Below are 12,372 nucleotides of genomic sequence, written 5' to 3' on the forward strand. Positions count from 1 at the left end.
TACCAGTGAGAGAGAATAACACAGGGTTCATTATATGTAAGGTTGTGGGTTTTTTGTACTCCAAGAAAAAGCTTCATCAGAGAAAGGACAGACATCTTAAATATAGATGTTCTTAAACATATAGTTCTTTGTCAGCAAATAGGTGAGGCTGAGAAAACCAATTCTCTAGCCTGCCCATTGCTGACTGAAAAAAGAAAAGATTCTGAACTGGCAGCCAAGATGAAGCACTGATTTTTGGTTACAATAAGATTTCAATATCACCAAGAGGCATAATAGTTATCAACTCACCAAGACAAATGGGAAGGCTGTTTCTCTCCTCATTACTTGTATTCACACTACCGCAGGTGCAGAATCACAAAATCACCTTATTTTTCTTTTTTGAAACTACGTTTTCACTGCAGTAAGTGCTATTTTAAAGGAAGATTCTGTTATTAAATACTTAACTGCATTGCCACAATACCAGCAGGTTCCATTGCGTTTATCATTCTAGAGGCATACAATGAACCGTAATCACAAGAAGTTCTCTTGCCATTTATGGATCCTGCTGCAGCCACAGAACTGAGAACAGATCCAAACAACAAGGGGAATGGTTCGTCTATCACTATTCATTTCTTAACCCACAGCAGATAAACCTAAAGCACCTGCAGCTCAGTACTAATGAACAAGTACACAGGTTAGTACCTCACCCATTTGAACTCGTGTCATCTGGAAGGCTTAACTGTACATACTTGGTTGCACTGAATTATGTCGCCTGAAGACAAAATCACTTCTGTCTAAAAGGAACGGAAGGATGGATGGCAGAGAAATGGGAGGAAAACCCTGAGTGCTTTATCGACCCACTTGACATCCTAAGAATGGTAAGCCATAAAAATTTATTGAGAATTAGAAAAGTTCTTACTTATTGCTGCACCCCCAACTCTTCATGCCACAGAAAAACGTAAAATTCCCTTAAAGCACATATTTAAAAATCTTGCAATTTTATTTGCATATAAAGGCTGCTAGATATATCACAATAAATTTAAAGAAACAACTGCTTTCTAAATTCCATTAACAAGTTAACATAAAACAGAACAAAGCTCAATAGCATTTACAGTGGTAGAACAGAAATAACTATCTGCAACAGTATTTTGTGCTAGCAAGATTGCATTTACACACAGTGCAAAATAAGAAAAAGGAAATAAAAAGACGAGAAGGATATTTAAATATAAAGGACAACTAAGCCTTATTTTAGTTAGGCTTGATTGTATCCATTTGACTCTATACATGCCTGAACTACGACAAAGATTGAACTCAGGCTACGGAAGGCCTTGAGCACTTGGAAAATGTGTCACATCCTTCATAATTTAGATGTGCTGTACAGCATAATTTTGCAGATGCTATACTGGCAATATTAAATCCTAGCTTAGTTATAATGCACAAAAAATACATATATATATAAATTCATATTTAAAAGGAGTCCGCATTTACATTTTATTTATTTTTTTTTTTTTTACTGCATGAAATGCCTGCTCTTTGCAGCTTTCATTCCCAGTTTTTTAAAGCTAAAATAATTTAAACACAAACAATAAAAGGCAGATATCACATACAGACCGTGGCTATCCATACCGTTCTTTAACGTACAAAGCAGGTAGTGACAAACAAACAACTGAGAAGTCTATTCTCCCCTTGCTGCATTTTACTGTGAACAGAAACAAGTTTCAGTACACGCACACATATCAAGAGGCAAATGGACCCCAAAGTCTTGTCTATGCTATAAGTAAAAAAAAGAAAGGAAGAAAAAAGAATATAAATGAAGAGACGAAAAGCTAACATTTATTTAAAAAAAAAAAAAAAAAAGCTAACATAGGGAAAAGAAGACACTTAAAATAAAAACCCGACAGTAACAAAAGTTGTGCAAATTTGGGTGTTTTTAAATGCTGCCTATTTTTTTTTTTTTTATTTTTTTAGCTTATCATATAATACTAAAATAAGGTCTCTCACTTCTTAAAAGAAAGCTTGGCTGTCCTTTTGAGAACACTATGACAATTTACAATGGCAGTTTATTGAAAAACAAACTTAATTATACAAATTCACAATGCTTTTTTTTTTCCTCAATTTAAAACGAACGCTGCATTTCCAAAAAGCACAACCTCTAACTTTTTCACCTTGTTTCGTTGCACCAGCAATTTACTTAAAAAAAAAAAACAACCCCACCCTGAAGCAAAAACCCCCACAGTTCTCCCTCCCAAAATACGCCCCGCAAACCTTTTGAAATAAACATGTAACAGAATGCAAGTATTGTAATTAGAAAATGGCAGTTTATAGACCTTCCTCAGTTCCAAACGTGCTGCAGTGCTTCATGATCCTTGAGGGGTTGGAAGGTCAAATATAATTGGAGGATTGGTTGGTTGAAAGCTGACTGTACACGTTGAAGCATTGATGTACGTTGTGTAACCGTCTGTCATAATGCCATAACCTGTAGGGACAACGTGTCACGCTTACTGTAATGTAAACAAACGATGCTGCCCATGGGCAGCTGAACCAAAAGCTTGTTGTGGGATCAATGCTTTGGAATAAAATTATATTAATCCCTTCAAAACAACATAAGCTCTTGAAAGCTGCCACAAAGGCTTGATTGAAAAAGCACAGCATACTGTATTTGAAATAAGAACTGAAGCTTTTGTTTTATCTACACACATTTTCCCACAGAAAATCCTCCACTGCAATTTGTTACAGCAAAACCAGAGACAAAACCACACACGCACTTTTTCTAATTACTTAATTAGCGTGTTGTACTTTGCAAGCTTGTAAAGCCTGTCAGAAAATAAAAGGAACAGTTAAGGAACAAGAGATTTAAAAGTCGCTTCTGTTTAATCTAGAAAAACCATTGCCCTCTCCGGGCAATAAATGAAACCTTGTAAGCTTTTCCCGTCATAGCCTTTATCATACAGGTCCTCACTGCAGGACTGCCATGAAACCTCAGAAATCTATCAGCATGAGCAGCTGAGAGCCCTGGGTTTGCTCAGCACAGAGCAGAGCAGGCTGAGGGAGGCCTCATGGTGGCTGCAGCTCCTCACAGGGAGGGCAGAGCTGAGCTCTGCTCTGTGTGACAGCAACAGGGCTTGAGGGAACTGCATGGAGGTGTGCCAGGGGAGGGTAAGGGAAATCCTCTGCACCAGAGGGTGGTTGGACACTGGAACACACTGCCCAGGGTATGGCCCCAAGCTACCAGAGTTCAGGGAGCACTTGCACATAGGGTTTGGATTTGGGGTGGCTCTGTGTGGAGCCAGGGATTGGACTCTACGATCCTTGTAGCTCTTTTTCAACTCAGGTTACTCTGAGCTTCTATGATATAGTCCCACTCATAAATGCTGCTGTAAAATACTTCTCTGAATGTGTAAGTGGATCTAACTAGCAAGTGTAAAATACTGGTATGCTTTGCTTCTAAGAAGCTTTCACACAGAGCTGAGTCTGGCTGATTCAAAAGGAGGCTGCAGTTACAGTAGCCTAACAGGCAAGAGAATCCAAATATCAGAATAGAATTAACAAGAAGAACACAAAAAGATTAAATTCTTTACAAAAAGAGCAGTGAAAATCATGACTAAGGAAAGGAATCTCTTGCTATAAGTAAGCACATTAGAGTGGTGGTCAATCAACAACTACTGGCTTAAGCAGGAAATGGAGGTGAGAGTTAAATAGAGGATTTCCATTGTGAAGGGATGTTGACAACTTGTTCCCAAATAAAGCAAGAATTAGTGAATACCGATCACAGGATTTTTCAACATCTCAAGGATTTGACTCCAGAGTAACAGCACGGCATCAGTTTCAGGAGGCTGGAGACTTCTCACTCTCCTAAACATCTGGCCAACAGTGCTCTTGTTTAGGACAAATGTGAGGGACCAGCAGTAATGCCTCTCCTCTTCTAGCCTCTACCCTTCCACTTGCCACATGGGAATAGGATGGAATATAACAGAGGCCTGCACATCCGTAGAATTTTGGGCGAGTGGAACAAACTATAGTGTCTGTTGAACAGAGTCACACCTGAATCTTCATTCAGCCAGTGTGTGATGCTATGATGTGAGAACATGAATTTCTCTCTGTGCAAAAGCACAGAAATGTCTCTTCTTACAGACATTCTCTCAAGGACATGGAGACAGAGCTCTGGTCCCATCGGTGCATAAGATCCGTTGTTTTCAGCTGACATCCATTGAGAGCTTACAAAGAAACTAGAACAAATCTGGGAAGAATGTGGCACAAAACGCGCTTTTTTTATTAGAGGTTCATAGAGGAAGAGAACTTCCCACCGCTAACCCACAGGGGGAAAATGTTTTTCTTTTAAACCATTATGATACATTACAGATCACTGCTGTCTGAAAGCTAAGATAAATCCAGCTACCCACAGTTTCTATCACAAAGAATAATCACTTCAGAATTGCTGCACTTTATTTATTTGGACTAGCAATTTTGATTTAGATCATCTCATGGTGGGAAAAACATTCTTTGTGGCTGTTTTTACTTATCAACCAGAAAAAAAACAAACAACCACCTGGCATGATCAGCAGCTTCCCTTGATTTAATGGAATGCAGTCTGTGTTCATCTAAGCTCGAGATGGATGAGAATTAATTGTATTGTAGGATAATGTTCTTAACAATTAGCTATTTCTTTCTGTACCAAAACAGGCATCATTTTGAGTTCCAGGGTCACAAAGACTTATGTTCTCTTTCTCACACAAACTTTCTAATATTTCCCTCACAAGCACATAAAAGCTACAAAATCGGTTTAAATATTTATATGTCTCCAAAATGTATTATATCCCTCATTCCCTCCCCCTGTTAACAAACAGCTTTATGTTCCTCATCTGAAACTGACAATGAGCATATCTCTTCTTATATATGAGACTGCTCGAAGGTAACACACGCATTATGAACCGTATCACAGGATGCTTTTAGAAATGCATGCAAAGTGAGCTCTGGCAATGATATTTGCCCTCCTTTCTGCTTTTCCTTACATGCTGAGGGAAGTGAGCTGAGACAGTAAGTTGTCTTCAGTTTTCTTTTTTTCTAGCATCTTTCTTGGCTCCTGCACTTGGAATAATTGGACTAAGCTTCACTTTGGCTTGCATGTGTGGGGAATCTCATCTGTTTCCCTAACTAAGTTTGTCAAAATTTAAATTGCTTTCAAATAACCTGCATAGAACAACCTTTGCACAGTGAGAGATGTAGGTGGCGAAATGTAGCACACGTTCCTGAAACAGCCTGGTTTAATTCTGGCATAAATTTACAAAGCGCTGTGTGCACAATCACTTCCCTCAGTTCCCTCTCTACTTTAGTCCAGTATGTCATTACTCATCCTTTGCAATGCACAACTGATGTGTGCTTCTTTGGAACCAGCCTCAGATCAAAGAGAGGAATAGCAGCGCTCCTTACCTTCATGGATCCCACCAAAGACATGGAGTTTGGGCCTTACTCGCCTCTGCACTGTGTTTAGCAGTTCCACACAACCGACTCTCTGCAGCTCTTTTGGAACCCAGTCTCGAAAACCTGGAGGCAAAAAATGCAATCAATACTATTAATTTTCTCTATTCAGGTAAGGTTTCGCATAGTCTTTCAGGAAGTCATAATTCACTGAAGGTTTATTACATTATCTGCAGTCGTAACCTCTCCATTAAAGCACACAATGGCTTTTAAGAAGCGTTTCACTGTCACTTTGTCTTCCTCAAGATCACCCTCCTCCATCTGCATTAATATTTTTCTGGATGTGATTTGTTTTTTTAAACTATAGGCTTAAACTCATCTTCCACCTTGAAACCTTGGAATACTTATTCCCGGCATCACTGCTGATTTTTCTTCCCTTTCCCCTGGCTCTCACAGCAGTCACCTTCCCAAGCCAGTGAGATGGCTACTCCAGAACAAAATAGCTGTGGAAGGCCAGCTGTTGTACAACCTGATAGCTCCTGCCACCTCAAACATTTAAAATACAGTTTCCCAACAACTTCCAGAGGACCACGGTCTGCAAGTGCTAGTCTTGTTCCGAGACCCCACTCACCAACAACAGGCAATGAGTATTCAATTAAAACATTCATTAGCACCCATAGCACTGAAGTATTTCTATACAAAAGCGATTCAGAGCAGATGGATTAGCAACCCTTTTAAAACAGTACCTATGAAACACTATAAAAGCACTTGTGGGGTCGGGTTTATTTTTGGGAAAATAAGCAGATTAAAAGAGGGCTATTCAAGGTGTTGGTTTTCAATATACAGTGTGTTTCGCTGTCAGTAGATGGTGCATCACTACTTTATACAAGCAGACACAGGTAACCCTAGTTAGCTAAACAGTATTAAAAGTGCTCCTTGTTACCCAAGATATCGGAAGAGCATAAGTATGATATTAGTCAAAAAGATGGTGTTTTTCTCCCCTTTTTGTTCTTTAGCTCTGCATTAATTTCTGGCTCCACAGTCACTGTAAAACTGCAAGAACACAGAGCCAGCTAGATAGCATTTAAATACTGCTATATAATGGCACTATGCAATCCTGGCTTCTTATTTACATTAACGTCACTACCATCACAGAATTGAGTGACTACATCTGACCACCTGACCCCTTGGACATCAAAGGAATTGACTAAAACCATGACAAAATCATGGTCTATTAGCAGTAAAAGTAATGAATAAGAGGCTGATGCTTAAAAAATTTCAAATGATTTAATGTAGGCTTTAATTACTTTAGATATACCCCAAAACAAGCACTCTTGCCTCTTCTGAACAACCTTCTCAGCATCTTTTTGAGAACTCTGTTTATCACAGAATGAGCATGGAGATCACAGAGAACAATTTAACTAAATGGGAAGACTTCAACTAATTCATGGAAGAAAAGAACATAAGTATGCATTCATAGATTGATCTGAGGGCCTAAAATGACTGCTTCACGAGTTTACTGTAAGTCAACTAGAACATGCAAGAGTAGGCTTAAAGATATTAAGTTTAAAAGGAGATCGTCAAGGAGAACACTTGACTGTATGCTCTTGAACTTTTGACTGCGTACTCTCAAACCTTAAAGAACCAAATCATAATAGAGGGGGAAATGGTTCAGAAGTTTTAGTCAATCTCTGAAAAATCACATGGGATTGGGAAGTGCAAGGTGAATCATGCTCTTCAATGCAATGTCAAACTCTCACAGCCAAATCAGATATTTGATATTCCCTTATTTGAGCGAAACAAAAAATGTAACTGAAAGAAAACACCTGGAAGCTCAATAGTTCTGCTAACCCTAATCATCTCTGCGCACACTTCTTACCAAAAGGCTTTAAATCACAGCCCTGAGTTAGCATGCTGTTACAATAAATCTTATGGTATTAATATTTTTGGGTATTTTGAGGGCAAAATTCTTATGGAAAAAAAAAAAAATCTCACAAAGCTTTTGTTTCACTTACCAAGGGGAGGTCCATGTGTCATTAGTATGTCAATGCCCTCGGGGATAAGGTTCCACTTGTCTAGCAAAGACTGACCTCTGGGTAGGTTAAAGCCCCATCCATTAAACCACGGTGTCCTTTGGGGAAAAATAAGATGAACTGCATCAATGCAAAATAAAAGTCTCTTCTCCATTGTTTTTCTTTTCCTGGATTATAACAAGTTCTGCACTACAGAGTACTGGCAAACAGCCTTTTCAATGGAAGCCTCTAAAGCAAACCAGTTCAAATACACACGCATAAATCTGTATATCTGAATTAAAATTAATATCTTATGCTCTTTTTGTACCTCGAGAGTATATGGCCTTTATCTGCCAGAGAGAAAACATTAAAGTAACAAAGCTATAACTAAAGTTTAAGTTTGGTGATGTTTAAATGTAAGTACTCTTATTTTATAGATAGAAACAAACAAAAATCAAGTTTTTGGAGGCAAGGGACAACTAAAGCAAAAATCATCTAGCAGATAAGAATTCATTAGGTAGGCTGTATAACATTATGCTTATAAGCGCTCTGGTATTTCACTAAAGTCAAACTTCCTTTGCCCAGTACTTTCAGTATCAGAACACTTTCACATAACTTGGCTTTGAACTCCTGAACCTCCTAGAGATCCTGATCAATGTTTAGCCTTACAGTAACTTTTTAAAGGAGATCTTATCACTTACAATTCATTTAGGATTTCTTAAGAAAAACAGAGATCCTAACGTTTCCCCATCACAGCACAGCATTGCTCTGGGACATTTGTTTATCCATCAAGCCAGGCATGTAATGATAAAAAGCTTGCTTTTACAAAGTGCAAAAAGAGTGGTTTTGATGGAGGTCTAATACAACAAAGCCCTTGATAGGTACATCCATAGCACAGTCATTCCTAATGATGTTCACAGCTGTTACTAGCAAGCTTCTATATGTAGCTGTTAGAATTGCAATATTTTTGGTAGTTTTCATTAAGGAAGTTTTACTTCCTAGAGTTTAGGTAACTATTAAACTAGGTTGCTTCATTTTCTTCCTAGGATAGCCCTGTTCCAGCCCTAGAGAGTTCGAGCTACTCTTGTAGTCTTCTTTGTACTGTAGTTCTGAAAGGAAAATTTCCAGTTAAAATATAAACCTTGCAGGAAAGCGTACATGTTAAATAGGAAAGAGATCATTACGAGTTTTACATCACTTCATTATGTAATCTGCCTCCTGCACCCTCTAAATTATGCAAACATTCAATGTCAAATATGCATCCGAGCAGAATATTCCTCTTGAGAAAGCCTCTGCTTCATTTTTACTTTTTGTAGTTAAAGAGTTTGTTTGTGAGAGACAATCACTTGACCCATGAAAAGTTTCCATAGTTATAAGCGTATTCTGAGTTCCTGAAAGTCAGCAGTCCAGGCAAACAGCAGGCAGTACCAGTACTGATGCAGGAAGTGTACTGGTGCCCCAGGTGCAAGTCATAGACACCATGCGGTCCTGCTGAGCCAGTGCTACTTGAACACAGGAACTCACTCAACCTAGTAGACAGCCTGGGTGTTGGATGAATGGCAACAAAGACAGGAAAACTAATGTCAGTTAAGTATTTTAAGCAAGCTATGGGTTTCTCATGCATAGCAAAGCAACTCCAGCTCCCACTGTTGGCTTACTCTGCACCCAGTGAAATGCCGAGACAAGTTCTTATGCCGTGAAGTAAGGCGAGCATGTCGCAAACTAGCTTTACACACAACTGAAATGAAATTGAAGCATGTGCTTTCACTTCAGCTAAATTACAGGTGTTCCTGCTTTTCTATGATTCACCCTTCTGAAACAAGTCTAAATTAGGTACGAATGTTTCCTTTCCTATCGTGTTCCCAGGATTTAACATATCAAGATTATCGTAGCCCCCAGGGCTGCAGTTAAAAGTTAAAATACAGTTTGACTAAACATTCAGCTGCTTAAAAAAAACAAACACACGGCTCACAGACTGAACTTTTCACTATCAATTAATGATTCTTTCCCCACTTGCATTTCTTCTGCAGATAGTACTTTACTTATTATACCATAGTTAAACCCGAAACATGAAACCACATCTGTGATCTCTCTGGAGCTCTTTGGAGACTGCAACCACAGAAAAGCCTCCATTTGTCTGCAGGTTTTTTATTTTATGTTACTCTTAAGCACTGAGGGAGGAGGAGGGGAACCTGAGTTCCCCTATATTCTTCCTTCATCAGTCTCTGTAATTAGCTGTGACTAACAGCTACCACGTGGGAATCCACTTGTAAGAAAACTTTCAAGAAGCCTCTACCATTGTGCAGCACGTGCACAAAAAAAAAAGAAGACAGTAAAATCCCTCTTTAATATGCTAAATATTTTCACAAGAAATAAAAATAAAATAAAACTAAAAAGCGGGCAGGGTGTGACTGGAAGAATACCTGGGTTGCACATTTAGGTTTTGCTCCCTGAAACAGATGCTTGGAACAGAGCCGTGTGAGCACCATGACCTGGCTCGTACCCAGAGAGCTGCCGGGCCCCGGTGGCACTGCGGCATTTCAGGCCTTGCAAGAAAGCCAGCAGGGAAGGGCAGACCTTGCTTTGTGGCACAGGTTCAGCCTGAGATGAGATCACAAGGAAGGTCACCCCGCGTTTGCACTGTGCCATGTTACGGTGCAGGCAAAATGGAGTTGATGTGCTGTGAATCCCTGGAGCATCCAGGAGCGGCTGCTCACCCCCAGCAAGCTGTGGACATGTGGAGCAAAGACAAGGCCTGCACTGCAGGCAGGCAGGTTCCTATCAACAGATATTGGATATTCCACTCCAGTTACTGCCTCCCTTTGATTATGCAAGGTTAAATATTGTCAAATGCAACTTTGAAATCAACTAGGGGAAAGAAAACGTGCATGTAGTTGCACAGCTCCTGCAGCATCTTTTGAGCCGAGCTAGCACAGAGCACCTCAACTCTAGGAGGACACGACTCCAAGGTCCTCTGCCTGCACCCACCTGTGATAAGTTGCAATCCAGTGCAAATAACTAGGAAAAGGCTAATTAGGCTTTTAAACATGCATTTAAAGCATATTTTTCTTTCCTATTAAGTTCTAGGTGAGAGAGTCCAGTTAGCTGCTAGTAACAACTAGAGTTGTATAGTTCATTTTTAAGTAGCCTACAGAAAAGAAAACAACCAACTGTTGGAGTGCTACAGGGAAAGCACAGACATAAAACCATGGGAATTAGGAATGAGAGATTACAAATGATTTTGTCATTTTATGTTTGACGGACCAGAACACTTCCTGGTATGCACGGCACGACACGGGCCCTGCTCACACTGCGTGTCAGCCCATGGCCAGGAAGGCCTAATTGAGCCCCTGCTCTTTGCAGCCACGCTGCACTTCACAGCATCTTTCACGTGCCATGAAACTGTCATGGTAATTCTTGATCCCTGGCTCACTTGACAGCTCAGCCCTCCCCTGCCTGCAAAGCTTCCTTATCATTTAGGAATAGCAGTTCTGCTGGCACCAGATGTGTCACAGGGAATATCCTAATGAAAGGCAGACACCTGCCCCCATCACTGCCCTCTGCAGTTCTGCATCTCTATGCAGCAATCCCACAGATCCCCCTCCACCTGGCATTTTGGAACTTACATTTTCCACAATTACAAGAACGCTTATGCAGCAGGCCAAATATTGCCTTCACACCTTGAAGCCATGAGGCCCGCACCTCAACTGCCACAAAACCAAGGAGGAGAGGATCTTAAGCTTCAGGGCAAGACTCACCCTGCCTTCACAGGCGCACTGGAAGAACTGTCTGATGTGAAAAGCAAATTCCTGCCCTGAGAGGCAGAGAGCTCGTCCTTCAGCAGGTGATCAGGTCTCCCTTTCCCCAAGAGACTTTAGTCTTTACTATATTACAATTAAAAAGAAAAGGAAGAAGAAGAAAAAAAAGGAAGTGAGAGTGCATTAATTTACGATGCATGTTTCAGAAAGCAAAGTCACAACCACTGCTTTGGTGTGCAGGTCTCAGAAGCCAGAAAGCCAAAAACACACAGGGAAACAAAAGACATAAGGCCATGGCCAAGCGCATCCCAGTTACACAAGAACTTGCCCTATTCTGGAAGGCTTGTGGTTTTTAAGGGATGCTATCTTCCACTGTGTTCTTTCATTCCTCTTTGGCTTGGGGCTATGTGATCCTCAGAGCAACCACTCAGAAGATAAGTGTACAATGAGACCTTCTAGATAAAGGGTTTTCTTTTACTTCTAGTTTTAACTCTTAAATGCAATTATTTCAACAGTTACTTCTTAGCAGGAACACATTCTCTGCTTTTAATTTCCTGTATTCATTCATTTTAAGACTAATCGGTCTCCTCGAAAAGCTTCAGTTTTATCTTTAGTTCAATGAGTAAAGTACACGGCAGGCAGAAATCTCAGGCTGCTTCCTTCTGCAGGACAAAGCTGAGGGAATGCCTAACGTGCATCACAGCAGGAAGCGCTTCCACACTACCAACAACAAAATGCTCTGTATTTTGGTTTGCATTTAAAGTGAGCTCACCAGCCTGACTTTGAAGAGGGACTGGTGGCTCTCCTACATCAGTAAAGAAAGGATGTGACAGGCCATTGAACATGCACTCCTAGAGTTGCTCAGTTACAGGACCAGCTTACACACCTATCTCCAAAGTGTCCATTACAGCCCCGCATGAATGGTGCAGCAGGGCACAGCATTAGCAGAAAAGAACCTGCAAAAAAACAACCAACCAAGCAACAAAACTCCCCCAGCTGACTGCTGACTGGAGTGCTGCCTGCTGGGATGCACCAAGTGAATGCAGTGGGCAGCATGAGAAGGGGATCTGCAGAGCGCACGTAGCCAGGAAAACAAGAGACTCAGCAGGGCAAGTGCACAATGTACTACATAAGCACATTTTACAAGGTAAGAGCTGCTATAAAGACCGTGACACTTGCTTTCAGCGCTACAAAAGCATTTTTCATTA

At 40.4% G+C, this 12,372-nt stretch overlaps 1 protein-coding gene across 9 annotated transcripts in view; it reads right to left on the reverse strand.

Moving 5' to 3' along the window:
* Positions 1 to 853: 853 nt before the first annotated feature.
* The window catches only part of MPPED2 (metallophosphoesterase domain containing 2), a 166,892-nt gene continuing 155,373 nt past the window's right edge, over positions 854 to 12,372 (reverse strand). For all 9 annotated transcript variants that reach the window (XM_072338930.1, XM_072338934.1, XM_072338929.1 and 6 more), the window contains 3 exons: positions 7,410 to 7,525; positions 5,407 to 5,520; positions 854 to 2,455 (listed from right to left, as the gene is read on the reverse strand). In XM_072338930.1, the coding sequence (XP_072195031.1) occupies positions 2,337 to 2,455; positions 5,407 to 5,520; positions 7,410 to 7,525 (349 nt within the window). In that variant the 3' untranslated portion in view covers positions 854 to 2,336. The remainder of the gene's footprint in view (positions 2,456 to 5,406; positions 5,521 to 7,409; positions 7,526 to 12,372) is intronic.

Source organism: Excalfactoria chinensis, chromosome 5, assembly GCF_039878825.1.
Source record: "Excalfactoria chinensis isolate bCotChi1 chromosome 5, bCotChi1.hap2, whole genome shotgun sequence".
Lineage (NCBI taxonomy): Eukaryota > Metazoa > Chordata > Aves > Galliformes > Phasianidae > Excalfactoria > Excalfactoria chinensis.